The sequence below is a fragment of the Typopeltis vanoorti genome, chromosome 17, assembly GCF_054136105.1.
Source record: "Typopeltis vanoorti isolate ZY-2024b chromosome 17, IOZ_Tvanoo_1.0, whole genome shotgun sequence".
Classification (NCBI taxonomy): domain Eukaryota; kingdom Metazoa; phylum Arthropoda; class Arachnida; order Uropygi; family Thelyphonidae; genus Typopeltis; species Typopeltis vanoorti.
The window spans coordinates 73,491,185-73,510,741 of record NC_143565.1 but is presented as its reverse complement, the minus strand read 5'-3'; the positions used below and the strand labels follow the sequence as shown (position 1 = coordinate 73,510,741).

General features: G+C 32.8%; 1 protein-coding gene across 1 annotated transcript in view; it reads left to right on the top strand.

Moving 5' to 3' along the window:
- LOC150097490 (cell adhesion molecule Dscam1-like) overlaps positions 1-19,557 on the top strand; it is a 231,674-nt gene that overhangs the window by 132,843 nt on the left and 79,274 nt on the right. Inside the window, exons 4-5 of the mRNA XM_090407226.1 lie at positions 15,390-15,539; positions 17,140-17,433. Of these exons, the coding sequence (XP_090263352.1) occupies positions 15,390-15,539; positions 17,140-17,433 (444 nt within the window). The remainder of the gene's footprint in view (positions 1-15,389; positions 15,540-17,139; positions 17,434-19,557) is intronic.

The following is a 19,557-nucleotide window of genomic DNA, read 5'->3' as shown; positions in this document are numbered from 1 at the left end:
AACATAAGAATATGCCTTCCAGTCTTTTTTTTTCATTTTTTACTAGAATAACAAACTACATAGTTCAACACAAGAAAAGTTATAAAGCAAGCACAGTATTATTCAAATTGAACTTTGTGTTGTTTATGAGCGATAAGTTTCGTGTACGGGTGTTATTGGATACCTGGAAATTATGTTATTGGATACCTAGTTAATTCCCATGTGGATTCTGTTACAAGGGACATTGGCATAAAATTATATATATATATATGTGTGTGCAACCGTAAAGTGGGATCTTTTCTTTTCTTCAGAACAAGAGAACGTATGCAATTTTTATATAATCGCAACCACCTCCATCCAGACAGCAAACTTCAACTTCTCATTCTTCTTCCGTACGTCCCTTTCTTATTAATCTCAATGACCAGTCGCTACCAAGTAACTTAACTTCTTATAAAACAGGTATTCACCATTATCTACTATGGCTATAAAGTGCGTCTGCTGTGTGGCCGGTTTTGCCTGTTTTGCGGATGAAAAACTCGAGTTTCCGCGGGGAAAAGCACTGTACTCTGTATAATATCGGCTCATTTAAGATAAAAAAAATGCCTGATAACGTTCTTGGCGTCCTACACACGATTCGAATCTAGATCCTTCCAAATAAAGGATACTTCATCGATACCGAATGAACTAAGGAAGTTCAGATTCCACACGCTATGCATTTAGATTCTATTAATCATACTGACATTACATGTGTTAGGTAATTTGTTTTCTATCACACTGACTCCTTTGAAAGGAAGGGTGATTTCATATACTTTTGCTTCATAACGGATAATTCTACTCTTTCGGAAGAATCGGATGCTATTTTTAGAAGAGCAAACTTCTGCAGCATTAAACAGCAAACTGTTTCTGTATTCATTTTGTGTGTGTGTATATATATGTTTAATTATAATGGATGTTGTAATTAGACTATGTTGAAGCAGTGAAGTCATTTCGTTCTCTGGAGTATTACGGTGTAGGATCAACTCTTAGAGCGTCAATCTACAAGAGAATAATGTAATAACTTTAAAGATTGCTGGCTCAACTGTCGTCATCCTCTGACGAGATAATTAGAAATTATTATCTGAGGATATTCATTTTCCGGTATTAATTGGATTAGCGGATGATTCATGAAGGGAGTTCGCGTATCTAAGAAGGAAATAATCTTAGTTGAAGTTAACAAGTTTTTAATTATTTCTGATAATATCTTTGTGTTCATTATTGAATGTGATTTGATGGAGGAGTAATTCCCAGTTCTATAGCCTACACTGAACTCGAAAATGTTATGTTAATAACTAGGAATGTGTAATCCAACTGAAAAATAATTAGTAACCATGAAAGGCAATCGCGTTATGTGTAACTGACATTGAATAGAGCAGGTGATTTCCAATGTACTGTAGAGAACTCATAATACTCAAATTATGAGATTCGAAAATAGCCAATAAGAGTAGAGTAATTATATCCTTTTGAGTAATCATAAGATATTCTATAAATAAACGGACATATAACTTTTAGATTCTAGATGTGTGGTCTAGCTTGCTGGTCGAGTAGATTGCTTCTCAATTCTTTAATCAACAAGTTTTGGGTTAGAATCCCACTGTGAAATAAATACTTCTGAATATCTTTAATTGGTAGATGAAATTCATCTCCTGGAGGATACTCACCACTACCATGCTTCAAATGAAATTCAAAAGAAACATGCAGAAATATACGTATTCCAGTGCACTATCTATCAATAATTGTTCGGACACTTTAGTAATTTACAACTGATGCTTTCGAACCCTAATACCCGATATGTCCACTTTTGCTTTGATCACCTCCTGCACCCTTTGAGGGAGGCTTTCTACCAATATGCGGCAGACATCAGGTGGAATTTTTCTCCATTCCTCCATTAAAGTAGCACTGAGTTCAGCGACAAATCGAGGACGTCCTGCTCCGAACCTCAATCGCCGCTTCATTTCGTCCCACAGGTGTTCGATGGGGTTGAGGTCAGGACCCTGTGCAGGCCAGGGTAGTCGTTTAACACCCATCTCTTCATACCATTCCATAACAGTTGCAGCTTTATAGCATGGACCATTGTTGTCTTGATAGTAAGGTGGGTCCGTTCCATAAAACCTCTACAATTTAGGCAGCACCTGATTACCCAGAATATCAAGGAACCGAGCTGCCTGAGAACACAGACAACGACCACTGGTCCTACTCCAAACTAGTTGAATATATCCCACACCATTACTTCACTACCATCACCACCAAACTTAACTGTGGATACAACACACTGTGGTGACGTTCACCAGACTACCCCCACACCCACACCCTGTCATCAAACTGGAAACAGGTAAACCTTGATTCATCGCTTTAGCAGAGTATCATTTTCCATTGGCTCGGCTTGTGTGCCGCTGCTCTTCTGTGGACACCCAGTAATGGAGTTCATTTCACAATATTAGTACTCAGCATGGTGTAACTGAGCTCTGGAATTCATCACGGTCGGTTGATCTGTGCTGATTGTATCGATTATAACCCGTTTTTTGCGTACCACCCGTTTTAACACCCTCCTGACCCCGTCAGTCATTTTCGGTGGCGCCCTTGATGTTTTCCTGCACTGGTGATGTCAGAACGTCTCTTTTTGTTGATCACATCGCCAACCGTTGATTTTGGGTGCCCGAGTTGAGCGTAAATGGTGCGTATGGATATGCCATCAATGTGACAGCCCACGATCACACCTCTCTCGGAATCACTGAGTTCACATCGTGTTTCCACATCACGTGTATTCAAATGCTACGATGAAATACTGCTTTCTATTATCTGTACACCGTTTTTATGTTATTAACAAACCTGGAATGTTCCATAATTTCAAATAACAGGGGTGTCCGGACAATTATTGGTAGATAGTGTACATCAGAATATTAACGAAAGGTAACAACCTTCCCTTGAATGGCGTTTCAAAACCGTCCATTATAAATTATAAAATAATATCAAGAGTTATCCAGAAGACTAAATATGTTATTCTCCAGAAAAACAACAGCTGAAGCTGGTTTTTATGTTATTACAAAAAAAGAACATATGTAACAGAAAATTATTAATACTAATTATATATTATTAATAATATATAGCATAAATTAATCATTATAAAATTTAGTGTCATAATGACGCAATTTGTTTGTTATTTCTCAATTTATATACATAAACCTAACGTTATTTTACTTATGAAAAATTAAAGAAATTCCAGATTGTAATGATCTCAATTTAATAAAAAAATTATAATCACGATTGATTGCTTTATTAATTGATTTAGTCGTATCTGTATAGTTTATAGTTTGTCCAATTAATTTTATAACGTTTATTTGGTATAAATATTCATTTCAACATTTAATTATATATATTTCATTATCATTGCTTCAATAAGAAAACAAATCTAAAAGTGCGACTGTGTTGAGGAGCGTTTGCATGCTTTTCTGTAACTTCTTTACTGGTGATATGCAAAATCAGATATGGGAAATCATTTTCGTAGCTGACATTTCTTGATATTCTGAATTAGAAATTATTCATTAATTAATGAAGATGTAATAGATTGGAGTCTATTACGTTTTTTTACTGTATTAATATGAAGTTATAAAACTTGGAATATATGAAATCTCTAAATATTTAAATACCTTTTATACTCTTAATTTCCGAAATGCAGCATTTTTGCTAGAACTTGCAAATGCTTTTCTCTGCTTAAATGTGTTAGAAGCCTTAACACGAAGATTTCTTTTCTTTTTTTTTCCTTTTTTTTTGATCATATACTAGAGATGTGTATAAGGTTCGCAAATCTTTAAGCACGTCCGGGTGTGGCAAGGTTAAATTTCTTTTTCTATTTTTTTAAATTTAATCTACCTTGTTATTCTTTCTTATTACTAAAGAAATGGATGAATTAGATCTTAGTTATTTAAAAATATTTTTTAAAAAAATAACTAGATTATTGTAATAATACATCTGTTAATGACTGCAGTCGTCAAGTGTCACCAGATTACTATAAAAAGAGGAAGTGAATGTAGTCCGAGTAATCCAATTAATCTCAATATTATCCAAAAAATTCAAGAGGTAAAATTCTACAGCACACAAAAAGACTCAAAGAGATGAAAACATTCAAAAATAGAAACGTTTTATATTTCCTTCAATGTTACTTCATGTTTGTTTAAGTTTCAAACAATTGCTGAAACAAATTGCATTTTTCTACTATGGAAATTGAAAGCCTTCGTCCTATTACGTAACCTAACAGTTGCCATGCAACATAATCCTTGGTTATGGACAAAATATACTTGATGTTTAAAACAAACGTGAACCAAAACTTCGCCTAACTTCAAATAATGAAAGACTTCTTTTGCGTATATTAAAATAGAGAATAAGTGCCATCGTGTTTGAGAAAACAAACCTAAATTTAAAAAAAAGTTTTAATGACCAAAGGAAGTTGAGTTCTCTAGTAAGTTAATAATACAAGCCCTTGAGCAAAAAAAAAATATTTTATGATGTTTCGTGAAGTAATTTCTGCATTTCTTCAGTTCCTGATTGGTAGCAATTATGCCAATAGCCTGCTGTTAAATGAAACACGACTCAGTTAATGTCCACATCCTGGCTCTCTGGCTATCTCTCTCTCTCTCTCTCTCTCTCTCTTGTGAAAATCTTCTCGCAATTAAAGGAGAATGTACGTATGTACTCCTTAAGTACTTTCTCCTCATCTCATATGATATACTCGTGCCTCACTTTTCTATAAGTATCAGCTACTAAGGAATGGACACATTATTACGATCCATTAACCTTGTTTTGTAAAAGATTAGCATAAAATATTGCTGAAACCAGTTTAACAATGTTCGTTGCTTCTGATATAACCGAAAGTTTGCATTAAGATTTCTTAGATTAATAAGCGTTTTGGATCTACTTCAATTTTATGTGACGTGCATCGAACCGGCATTTATTATTTAGGTAGAATAATGAATAATAATTTCATAAATAATAACAACATCACTTGCAAAAACTAGGAGACATGCGTGCATGTCGAAAAACTTGTATTCAAAAATTAAATTAAAATAATATTGTTAGTTATTATTTCAAGATTCAAAAGGGAATTTAGAAATAATTATTCTAACGCATAGGCTTTGAAATCGATTATTAATATTTTCTGTAACTCATTATCTTAAATTACGTTGTATTCGATCCTTTAGCAGCATTACAACCGGACTGCATCAGGAATTATCGAACTTGCGGATGGAAAATTGTGGGATGTAGAGAAGAAAATCATCTCTTGGGCATAATCACAACCAGTTGAATAGAGAGAGAGAGAGAGAGAGAGAGAGAGAGAGAGAGAGAGAGAGAGAGCGTCGTAATCTTATTTACTGCTGGGTATATTCTAAATAGAGAAGGATTAGAATTAACTTTTAAAGAAAAATTATCATCATAAGCTGCTATACTATATTCGATAATTATAGCACAATTAGATAAATCTAGATGAATTATGGTTGATTCATTAAAATAAATAAAAGAGATCGTGAAACTATATCCCCAAGAAAAATAATCTGTCCCATCATAAACTGATGAAAAGAAGAAGTAAAATTTCGAAAACGAACTGAATGTTTTGTTTCTCTGTTGTATGAGGAACCGATACAAACGACCTTTACCGATATTGGTACGAGTCGTTTCTATCGGTTGACATGATATAATAATATGATAGCGCATTCTGTTACATTTAGGAAATATAGCAACAGTATTTCCGACGAAAAGCGGACAGCATAAAATTAGACCCGATCTGAATCTCATAGAAAACATCTAGTAAGAATTAGGAAATCAAGAATTTGTAAAGCACTTCATACTTTCATGTACTTTTTGAAATATATAACACGCGTTAAAATAAAACATTTGCTATATATATATATTCAGACTACCTTCGTGTATATATATATATATATATATATACACAAGAATGTGGTCTGAAAATTTCTCAGCCTAACAACGAAAAAACGAATTTATAATTTCAAAATTATTTGAATTTTTCAACATAATCTTCCTTAAGACCAATACATTTATTCCAGCGATGCTCTGCCGCCATTTTCCCGTCCCTGTATTGGTTCTCAGTAAGATCTGCAAAATAACCCTCTACAGCTGAAATCTTCTTGATTTGAAGAAAAACGCTAACCAGCGAGGAAGAATTTTAGTTTTGGGAAGAGATAGAAGTCAGAGGGAGCCAAATTTGAGGAATAAAGGGGGATGTTCCAACAATTCATAGTGCAGATCCCTTAATTTTCCCATTACCAAAACACCTTTGTGGGAATAATAATAAAAGATCGGAATAATATTCTCTTGAAATGCCATGACCTTTCCTGCTGATGGAATCGACTTTGTCTTCTTCGGAACAACCGGCTTCTGTCCACTATTTTGACTGCTGTTTGGATTGTGGTGTGTAATGGCGAATCCATGGTAATAAATCGACGCACAAATTCAGTTTCATTCTTGTTAAAACGCACCAAGTAATATTCAGAGATTTTCATGCTAGTGCGTTTTTGATCTGCTGTGAGCAAATGCGGCACCCATCTTGCGCAAAGCTTTTTCATTTGCAATTCTTCATGCAAAATATATCCTACACGTTCTTTTGAAATGCCTATAATCTCATAAATTTCACGCACTTTGACACGTCGGCCATCCAACACCATATCGTGTACTTGATCAATGATTTCTGGTGTTGTTACACTTTTTGGACAACCTTCACGTGGATCATCTTCAAGGCTGGTACTGCCACGTTTAAACTTGGCAGCCCATTTTTTAACTGTCGAAAAAGAAGACGAAGAGTGCCGATGAATTTTTATGAACTTCCAATGAATTTTTTTTGCCGTTTAACCCTCTTTTACAAAGAATTTCATAACCTCACGAAACTCAATTTTATCCATTTATTTTTCGAGGGATACAGACAACACTTTTGCTTCAGACAGCTGTATAAAACAAACCACTTGATAGAATGACTTGAAATTTCACATGGATGCTTATGACAGATATAGCAACGTAGAAATACATTTCTTGCCGATAGTGTTACTACCTATGGTCGAGGTCGAGAACGTTTCCGACCACCCTCGTATATATTTATGAAGAATTGAATGACTAGAACCGAGATTTAAGTAAAAAGGTTTTAATATAAAAACACTACTAATTTCGGCCTGTAACAGCCTTCATCATATATGTATGTTAACTGACTCAATGACCATTCTTTCATATATATATATATATATATATATATATTCAAAAAACTTTAATGACTGTTATCGAGAGATAAAAAGATGACATGGTATATTTAGACTGTCTGTGTGCTCATCATAGCACACAGATGAGCTCGAAAGAAAGATTGTCGATTCTAGAGAAATTTCTCTAGATTCTTCTCATATCAACAACAGCCTAAGTTTCAATCTCTCTGCCGCACACGTTGCCTCTGTTCAGTATTGGCGCACTCGCGACAGCGCGTAGTATACGTTTGTTTGGAACTCAAGCTCGCTTTTTGTTTTCAAACACGCTACTGTCTTTTTTTTGTGCTGGTTCTGTTATTACAATTTTAAGTCTCTGTAATTCTTTATATATTTCTTTGATTGTGATACCTAAAGATGTTGATCTATTCAACGAAACTTGTTAACTACAGTATATTTTTAAATATACCATGTCATCTTTTTATATCTCGGTAACAGTTATTAAAGTTTTTTGAATAAAATTCCAACCGAGTAAAAATGACTGAAAAAAAAAGATATATAATAAAAGAAATCATTCTCAACCCCCTACATCTCAACAACAACCTGAGTTACAACCTTTCAGAGTGTCATTGTGCTACGATCAAATACTGGCGTTCGCGAGATGCTATACGCATGCATACGCCCAACAACGAAGTCAACGAGAGAACAGTTTGAATGCGTAGACTTCAACTTTTCAACGATGAATATATATATACACTAACTTTCCGTGATGTTTACAATTATTTCCTCTATGTTTTACTAGTTATTTATTTTTTAATGTGCACCTCAAGAAGGCTGATACAAGCTGAAACTAGTTGTGCTGTTAAACTTTGTTTTCATTTTTCTCGGTTTCTAGTCATTCAATGTTTTTGAAAAAATGTATATCAACCGAGTAAATCAATATTTTTCGCCAGTACGTCAGTACGTCTTATTATACATGGATTGCTGATCTATGATATGGAAAACTGCGATAATTAACTGAATCCTTAGGAGGAAGTATTGAGCTAGCAGATTAAAAATTAATATGAAATTTTTATAGATCATGTAACCTATTACTGCATTATTCACATGAATGCAGTACAGGTGTCATCAGAAGTACTCGATTGCTCTAATACAGGGGTCGGCAACCGTCGTCCAGCGGGCCGCATGCGGCCCAAACGTGCACTTTTGGCGATCCAATAAATGGTTGACCATACTTACATGGCATATGGCCCGTAAAATTTTATTATCAGGAAAAGACGTTATGGTCATTTCAAGAGGACGTTATCTACTAGTCAAGTGCTAAATGGTTAAGTAGAGGTGCTGTGCTAAAAATATGTTTTAATTTACGTGAAGAAATAGATATTTTCATGACGGAACACGAAAATACTGTGTCACGACTGTCGGATAAAAATGGATTATGTTTCTTGCATTTATGGTAGACATTACAACTACCTTAATGAACTTAATTTGAACCTGCAGAGCCAAGGAAAATTACTATCAGAACTGTTTTCTGACATAAAAGCTTTTGAAGGCAAACTACGTCTGTTGAACAAATATATGATGGAAGAAAATCTACATGATCATATATGTTGCAAATCGGCATCTACAGTTGGATGGCAAACACAAAAGGAAACTTTTGTTGGTATTATTGAAGATTTACAAAACGGAATTTTCAATAAAGTTTGTGGATAATGAACCCTTGTAATGTCGACATTGATGACCTACCAAACCGACTACTGATGGAAGTTTTGGAATTGCAACACAATGAAATATTAAAGAACGCATTTTCGTTAGAAAATATCCAAAACATTTATCGATGCTTACCAAAAAAATTGAAGGATTAATCAGATTCTCAAATAAGATGATAGTCGCATTTGGAAGCACATGCATTTGAATAAGCATTTTCCGCCATGGGTTTTAGGAAAAATAAATTTTCTTTTCGACTAACTGATGAACATTTGCATGCTTCAATTCGAATTTGCACCTCAGGTTGTAAAGTGGATCTAGATAATTTGGCTAAGGGAAAACAATCACAAAAGTCACATTAAGCAGAGAGACATACATATTGGGATGCATAAAACTATATTATTTTGTTTTTACGTGAAAATAATTTTTCATGGAATTTCATTTTCCTGCTTGTTTCATATCTCGTACTTTAAATATTTCTGTGTTTTTTTTAAGATTGATATAAATAAAAATGGATACATTGAGTATTTTCCCCCCCTCACTATTTTCTATTAATTAAACGCTTGCGGCCCGATTATTAACAATAAAAATTGAATGTGGCCGCGAGTCTGAAAAAGTTGCCGACTCCTGCTCTAATACATGACAGACACTTTGATTATCATGGAATGGGGTAAAATTTAGACAGAACGCCCGTCACGTGTTAGATATGATTTCCAAATAAAACTATTTCTGGCAATTTTTGAAACAACAATCGTCTTTGCAGTTTGAAAAAGGACTGTTTCCGTTTGTTGCATGCACGTATGTACATAAAAGTAAGACACAGAGCTGTCTTCAAAGAATAACGAAGAATTAATAAAGAATTTGGAATAACAAAGCATCACTTTCTTAGACTTTTCTATTTAGAAAGACCTAAATGAGATAAATCTTTATATAGCTTTATCAACTGATCTCATGAGGATGCAGCAAAATTTTTCTCCGGGAAACTTATGTTTTTCATCCCGCATACAGGTAATTCGGCCAGAAAACACGCGTAATTAAGAACAAAAATACTATCATTGAATGTATTTTTTTTAACTTTTTAAAATATACATTAGATATGTAACAAGGACTATTTACATATTATAAGTATATAAGTATATATATTACCGAGAAAGAAACATTTTCCTTTCGGGTATACAATAGAGAATGCAATAAATGAATTCAAAATTTACAGTTCAGTTTCAGTCTGAGTTATCTTTCAGACGAAGCGTATTGTCATCGTCAATCCAGAAGAGGGTACCAGTTGGATTCCACTCCTCTATGAATTTCGCGACAGTTCTTGTTTCTTTGAAGTACTCAAGTTCCAGTGAAAGCCTGCTTTTTTTAGGAGGATATCCATGAGGGGTTGTGCAGTTTCAGTGATGGATGGGTGCTGTTATTTCTTGTCTGTTTTAGGTAGAAGCTGTAGATGACGGCCTTAGCGCAGATGAAGAGGAAATTGCATGTTCTTTGTGGACTAAATTCTCTGTGGACTAAATTTCAGTAGTCATCTTGGATGTGTGCGTAGTTACAGGTGCTAGAGGCAGTATTCAGGGCATAGGTGTTTATCACTTTGCTTGCTGGACAGGTTAGATATGTGTGTTCCAAGGTACCTGAAACGTCACAGAATAGACACAGATCCGTTTCTCTTAGCTGAAATTTGTAGAGCTTAGAAGGAGTTGGCAAGATGTTATGCCATAGTCTCCACTGTATGTCGGAATCTGGTTTGGCACACTTCCATTTATATGGAAGATCCCACTGAAAATTGAGTGGCATGTGCAGTCTTGTAGATGAGAGGGTCAAGGATGGATATAACATGAATACAACGTTGTCACTATCATTGACTGGATGGATGGATGGATGGATGGATGGATGGCGTAGTATGTTGATAAGGATTAAATCATGTAGACGGAGCGGGAATTGTATGATATGAAGTACCGTTCTTGAGCTCTTTGCCTCCTCAGAGATGTCACTCAATAATAATAATAATAATAATAATAATAATAATAATAATAATAATGTAGAAGTCGGAAATTTTGATTTCCTTTGTGTAGTGACTGGAACATACATAAGGAGAAGTATTGCATGCATAGGAACCACATTCTGAACTGAGTTTGTAGGACTTGCAACAAGTCAACGTTGTTGCAAGTCCAACAAACTCTTTTACTTTGAAATAATGATAACAATCTAGTCGATCGTGATCAACTGGCACTTGCTAAACGCTTCAGGGCTTATCGCAGCCTTGAGGTATCTTGGTTTGTTCTTGAAGCAGGGTTTCTGTATTATCTAAATTTTAGCTCTTTCACTGTGCTAACGTACAATAAAATAGGGCAATCAACTTTTATGCTTACTACTGCCTACAATTACTGTTTTTAATATTAAGTTATAAAATATTATATAACTGAAAGCAAGTGTTGGTTCCAATAAGCAAAGATGCCGTATTGGCAGGTTTCTCTTTTATTGCCTAATACAATTAAGCCGTTTCTTATTTTCTTAAGTACTTCAATTATTTAATTAGGAATATAAAACTTACAAATATGATGATATACTTCTTTTAAATGTACAAGCAATTTTTCCATTCTCATAAATTCTTCAATCTTTTTAGACAATTTCAGTTATTTGATTTTACTCTTTTTAGTTCCACTTTAAAATTTGTCATAATAATTTCATATTTAAAAGTATGTTTTTATCTGAAATATATTTAATGTCTAAGATTGATTATTGTTGCATTATATATCTATCTCATTGGACATATTTTGCTGGTTTTAGAATCTTCGTTCTAAGTTGATCGGCTCGGTATTCATTTAATTCAGACAATGTTTAAACTCCTGAATTAAGCAAACGACATTATATTGACGCAGTATTTTACCGAAATGTAAATTGGAAAGCGTGCAATTGCCGTCATAATGAATGCATTGTCGTACTGTTATTCATTGAAATGATAAACCGGATTAGTACAAAGTTTCATAATAATCCCATTTAGTTATAAATCGAATATATATAGATAGTTACATTTGGAGATTTCGCGTGGTCTATAAGCTACGATCGTCAGTTGTGTGTTTCTACTCCAGGCTTACGAAGATTACAGCTAAGTATACAAATGCGTTAGTATGGAAGCAGTGATGCATCTCTAGGAGGAAATCTGAACTAGGATCAGATTACACAGGAAACACACCTTATTGTGATTCTCTTGGATTATATCAGCTTATTTAAAGTTTCATGTGTATTTCTGTTATTCTTTATATTTCAGATATAAATTTCCAATAGCCAATTGGTATCTTTTGGATTCATTTAGCAGTATCGTTCTCCACAGGAGTATTATTATTACCGTTTACTTATTTCATACATATGCAAGAAATAAGAAAACATGTTTTGATACTTGTATATGAAAGTTGTTTCTAACTCTTGCGTTTAACCAATTAGCACAGCACACAAAGAAAAATGCATATATACTGCAAGTCCATTGGATGGAAATAAGTGGTTTCAAATCTGATGAAGATGCTGGTCTGATTCGAAAGAGCCTGATAATTTTCTACCAGAAAATATAATTCTTTTCTCCCTATGAAAAAGAAGAATGACTACAGCATATACGAAATTACTAGACATAAGAAATTCTACTTCATCGCTTAATTTCTTTGGAGTATAGTAATAAACAATAACAATGTCTGATATGCTTAAGATCTTATTTACGTCTTTAACAAGAATCTGATTCTCTTTTCTCTTTTTTAATATTTATATGACTCAAAAGCATTCTTCTTTTTTTTTTTTTTTTTTTGAAAGGGAAGGTATTTCAAATTGATGAAAATTTTGAAATCAATCGAAATCTAAATTAAAATTTACTCCCATTCACCATCACGATATGTATTTTTCTTTTTCGTACTAAAGCATTTTAATGGCATGCAAATCACATAAGGAAAAATATCGGATACGACTGTATGGGCATGTTCGCTTCATTATAAAGAAGCGATTTGACTGAGAATAAGGTCTTTTAAGGATCTAAGTGTTCTTCTGACCAGAAAATTTTATGATCGGTTGCACAATCACAATTCAATATTCTTCTAAAACAAAGATTCTTGGACTTTAATAGACACAAAGATAAAATCACGCAAGGTTGATTTTCAATTTATCTATTCTATATATATATAAAGATAAGCCTAAATTTGAAACGTTTTTATGTCACGTTTATTGTCTCTTCATTGTTTTGAAACGTCCAACAATGTGTTTGCCTTCATGAGACAAACACATTGTTGTCTCATGTTTCGAGTCATCAGAATTAAAGGAGAATCGATTTATTAGCCCGGAACTCCGGGGAGGGTTGTGCGCCAGGGGGGGGGAGTACCCCTAGTAAAATATAAATATAGAATCGATCAATCTAATCGCTTGCACTGATTTCTTTCCTTTGAAATTAACTATTTAAAATCACTTACTTTATTACTGAAATAAGAGCCAACAGGCTTCACTTCGGCGAAGTAAAATTATTCAAAATTAAGTGGATATTGAATACCACATTATTTCTTAGCCAACTATCTTAGCCTAATCTTAGCCCATAAGTTCTGACCATTGAAACCTTAGTATTACATCTAGGTCTACCTACTCACTGATGAGACCTCAAAAAAGGTCGAAACCGGTCTGGGTAGTGACCTTCTCTCATAATGTAGAACACTGATACATCTCCTGGGAGCTGTGTTTTACATTATGGGAAAATATTAAGGAGAGTGATCGGAACTTACTCCACCTTTACTACGAGTCGCCCTAGCATTGCACTACCAGGCGTTGGCTTGCGCTTGAACTCGCCGATCTTTATATATTTTTCTATATTCGGCATGAAACTTAGATTAGATTTCCTGTCTTTGAGTTTCTTATTCGGCTAAGAAATAATGTGGTATTCAATATCCACTTAATTTTTAATCAATTACTTTATATTGAAATTAATTAAACTAATTACACTTAAATTAAGCTCATTAAATACTACAGAAAATAAAATTTAAATTAATATAATTATAATGAAATTAGATTATATTAGATTCAATCGAAAAGAATTATGAATAGCTATCTGAGATTGTAATGGAGATCCATATTATTATTATTATGCAGACTATGTTCTATTAATTAATTTTGTAGAACTTCTAAGCTTTACTAACAACATAGATTTATTCCGATAATTTATGTTTCTAAATCTTTACCACGAAATTGTAAAATTAAAGCACAGAAAATGGTTGAATACTATAAAGAAACATTTGGCACAATGTTCTTTCCAAAATCTCGGTATTTACGAGGGCAGTATTAATAAAAATTATACCTGCAGTTAAATAGCTTCTTCTAAACAAAGATTGTCTGCTTAAACTCTAAATGTGTTTTATTTATATGTTCGCATATCCTTGTGAATTTTTTTTTCACCTTGAACTTTAAGCATGCGAGTGCGTTTATTCTATGCTCAAATTCCAGATAGCTTTAAATTTTACATAGGTTTCACTACATTTTTTTCTTTCTAATTATGCAATCTTTACATTTATACTAAACGGGAAAGATGGTTAGGTCTTGGCTAAATTCATATAGTTGGGCGTAGCTTCTATCCTGACTTGCCTGGATTTTGAATTATGGAAACATGCTTTTATAGAGGAAACTTTTTTTCTATAAATGAAGAATCAGCTCATTTTAATAACTTATTTCGATTACAGGTTTAACGTCTTAATGTGTTTCTTAAATAAGGCGTGTGAAGGAAGGAGGTCAAAAATCATAAAAACGTACTCTGTGTGTGTGTGTGTGTGTGTGTGTGTGTGTGTGTGTGTGTGTGTGTGTGTGTGTGTGTGTGTGTGTTTCACATCTACATCCTTTATGGTTCAGATAAGAAGAAAATTTTGTGATAGAACTCAACTTGGAGAAATACAAAGAAGAATACTTATATTTTTTGTCCAACAATAAATAAAATTCAGTGGTCCAAAAGCAGGATATAAAAATGCGTACTGCAAAATTATTGAGAATAAAACCAGTTTGTTCTAAACAATTGCCTTGATGGAGGTTATAAGCAAATGGTGCCTCCCATTTTCTTTTTGTACATTTGTGTTTACTTTCCTAACATATAAAGAAGATTTTGCATTTGAAGATTACTTTAACATCTTCCTGACTTTACTAAAGATAAAATATTAAGAAACACAAAATATTCTCCCTGCACATAAAGGCTTTTCCTCCACAGGCAACAGCTGTAAGGGAAAATTAAATCTAATTTATCCCAAGAAAGCAATATTTCGTTGATTGAACCGCACAAGCTTCTCCGTAATTCTTTTTCGTTCCCAAGGAAATAATGTTTCATTTCTTTGTAAACCACAAAGAACAGCAATGTATTAATTTAAGAGTGGAAATAAATCAAACTTTTGCATTTATCAAGAAAAAAATAGGTACTGTTTCGTGTTTTTCTTGTAAACTAAAGCGATATTTTACCATTGTGGTTTTTAGGTGAAAAATATACCGTCCTTCCTTCCGGAGAGATTCTTATTCGAAATGCTAGTCCGCCTGATGCATTTGTGGGTTACCAGTGCCAAATTCACAATAGTTTAAATGGAGAAAGCAAGTTAAGTTCAACTGCAGGGAAACTTATTGTCAGAGGTGAGTTTAACCAATTCCGAAGTTTTATTATTTTCTATTAAATTTTTTCAAAGTCGTTTTTTTTTCCTATACCTAACAAACAGTTATTTTCTCTCATAGAAACTTATTAATTCTATTTACCTGTATATTTCACATCGTCCTTTTTTTTTCACTTTTTTTCTGAATATCCACTTTTTAAAGTAATTGATGTTATTTTCTAACAAAGAAAGCAGTATTCATTTGGGATTAAAAAAATTATATATAAAAAATAACCTGTGGTCCAATACAGTTTCGTGTGAATCCTAATCCATGTATTTCAGATCTCCGTGAAGAATAATTTAAAGTCAGAGATAACCAGCGTTCGTCAATATTTTCTTTTCTTTTAGCGTTATTATAAGAAAGAACTCCTACTAACTTTTTCTCTTTAAACATGCAATTTCAGCTTAGTTTAAATGTCTTCGCTTTGAATAGCTAATAAAATATTGATGATGGTTAAAATAATATGCACAGAAGTCTATGTACGGACGATAAAATCAAACGGGAGGGATTGACATTCCAACCTTTCCCATATTTGCCGTAGATCCCTCGAGCGTATACACACGTGTGCAAGTGATCTTGATACCAGTTCACGCAATCCACCGAGTTTTCTCGGAATGAAATTCAGTTCATTTTCTTTAACTGCTTTCTGTAGCTATAAAATCTCATTCTTTTCTGAAGAATGTTTAACTTTTGGAACAAGGGGAGAAACGTAGACTCTCTTTTGTCATTTGAAGAAATTACAAAGTTCGATGAGAATATTCGAAATGGAATTTGGTAATGATGTCCTTTGCGTTTTCCAGTTGAAGTTCTTTGTTTGCTTTCTCTCTCTCTCTCTCCACACACACACACACACACACACACACACACACACACATATATATATATATATATATATATGCCTTTTTATGTCACGTTTTAAAACTTAGGGGCTACCCTGACTGTCGAGTCTTCACACATATATATATATATATATATATTATCGAATGGCAGATAACATATACATGATCCACCCAGAAGTTATGTTTCATTGAGAAGGTTTCTAGGCAGAAACTTCTTAATATCACAGTACAGTTCTAAGAATATTTTGACAGACACGCCTGTTAAATTAAGTAGTTTTATGCACAAAAAAAAATATGTTTTTTAAATAGTTTTTGTAATTATTTCGAGTTAGTTTAACTCAGACAAAATTTTGATTTTTAAAACTTTTTAAATGACTTCTAATTAGTTTATCCAAGATATGAAATATGTTTTTTTTTTAAAACAAAAAACATATTTAAACAGAATCTGTGTTTATATTAGCATATTATTTCGCTGAAGATGATAAATATGAATATCATAAAAAAGATTCTTAAAACTGATAGAAAAAAATTAACGAAAACCCTTACATTTCTTTATGACTTAAAGTAATTACATGACGTAAAATAATAAAAAACAAAGTACACAAGAGACAGCAGATTTATATTTCTCTTGAAATTATAAAACTTATTTGAATGTAAAATGATCAAATTTCAGTGTACGACAGAAGTCATTTAATTATGGTAAATAGTTGCAAATATTTTATTTTCTCTTCGTTTGCTTCCAGAACCCCACACTCCAGTGCCTCCAATTATAACGGAACTAAATCTCGTACTTCGATGTAAGGAAGGAGAGAGAGTTTATCTTCCTTGCATTGGACAGGGATATCCCGTTCCCAGATACCGCTGGTTTAAGAAAGATGGAGAAAGGATACTCCCACTTCAGCATGGAAAAAGAATGGTGAACAATGACGGACTACTCGTTATCGATCAGACTGTAATACAAGACAGCGGAGTATACCTCTGTGTAGTCAATAACTCCATCGGAGAAGAGAGGATGGAGATAAAGTTGCTGGTATCGGGTAAAAAAATAAAATTTTTTAAACGAATGTTACTTGACGTTTGTTCTTGCATGAGTTATTGTGTTATGATTAAAATGAGAACTGAGAATTGTTCTGTCTTTAAATGAAGTTTGTTTTCTGGTTTTGTTTATTTATTTAAGTGCAAGGTCTTTTGATGTTTAAACTGGGATTTCATTCATTAATGTTTTTGCTAAGAGAAAGAAATTATTTAATCACAACTTATTATCATTAATGCATGCGTGATATATATACTAGTTGTAGTTTAGCAGGCGTGCCTGAGGGTGTGGAACGATCATTAAAAGTTTTTTTTTTTCTCGGATCATGCATCTGTTGAGATTTCATACAGGTGTATTTCACCTAAGATTTTTTACATATGTGATATGAGTGACAAAATCCTAATTGGTTATTAGATTAAGAGATTGAAGTTTATAGAGAAAAAAAGACTTTAATAAAGGTAAAACTATGACTTCTGCCTCTCTAGTTCCAAATTCTTCAACAAGTTTGGGACCTTTAATTTACACTTTTTTTAAAAAAAAATTACTAGCTAGGACTTCTGAAATTGATTATTTAAATATATAATTAATCAACATTTACGCTTAAATGGCCCAAGGCCCATAAGGGAAAGTACGGAATCATTTCATTAAATCCATTGAATATATTTCTGTGTGTAAAAATTGCGTGTATCTCTGGCAATATTTTTTTTTTACTATCTTTGGATAAAAATCTAATTTTTTGCCTAGTAAGAAACCTACAAACCTCGTATAAGGACGGCTAGCTTGTTTTCACTTGAGTTTTTTTTTTTTTTTTCATCCTAGAGGGAAGATTAACTCAGTACTGACGTCTTTCCAGCCAAATGAGTATCACTTTATCATATGGAAGGGAGGAAGCAATACGTAAATATAGTATGTGCTAATACGATATGTCTCCTGCAATGTAAAAGGATCAACTGAGATTAAAAATTATATAGTATCTAAACAAGTGTTAATATTGTGATAATAATCCGGTGCGAACTCTGATGCAGTTTTATTTTATGGCCAAGTAATATAACAGTCCATAGTTGACCTATTTATTTCCCACTCTAAGTATTATGAAATGCTGGATTAATCTTCTCATTAAGAGAGCGCTATTATATAAACAGAGGATGTCCGGTGTTGATCATACAAGCTTCAATAATGTTCTCTTTGTTTATGTAACACCAAAGAAAAAATGTGATCAGAGTTTAAATGGACTTTTTTATGTTCTAAAATGTTCTTTTTTTTCCTGTAAAACGAAGGAAAAGTAGAATATTTGCTTATAGCTTCTGTTGATGGATTGATTATCCATTGTTTGACTAGGAAAAAAATAAGATGCAAAGATAAGAAGAAAAACATAAAGTCATGAAAATTGCAGAGAATGAAGTAGCAGATATTAATAGCAACATCTGTTGATATCAAATGTGCAATCACAGAATACTGAAATTATACACAAATATAATTATAGAAAACAAACAGTTTCATAAAAAAAGTTTTAGAATGATTTCGTATGGGTTTATTAAATTCATTTTTATTCTTTTGGTTATTTTTCATTTTTAATGAAATTTATACAAAATCTTTGATTAATTTTCTATTTCCTAAATTTACTTTAAAAATATTAATCAAAAATTGATTTTTTTCAAATTTATAATTTTTACTTTTTCAAATATTAGCTTTTATTTTAAAAATTAACCGAAACAAAGCTCAACTTAGTTTAATATTATTATTATATTTAAAAATGTAGTATAATATTTAATTTATTAAATAAAATGTTATCAAATAAGTAATCAATACAAAATCAGTAGAATTTTCATGCCGCTTTGATATAATATGCTGTGGCTAAAAGCTACTATTTCACGAATAAAGATTATCTATTTTTAATATTCATAATTTTATAATAAAAATAATTTATTTTTAAAACCGCAGTCTGATCCTGACAGCAAATAATTCTGAATAGTTTCTACAAAACTAGTTACTTAAAAAGAGATTATAAATAAGTTGATGGTTTTCAGTTCATCTTCTTCAATTTATAAGCCTATGTGAACAAAATGGATTCCTGGCGAACATCCTTGAATATGCTTGGAAGTTTAAACTGCAGACGATTCCCTCTGAA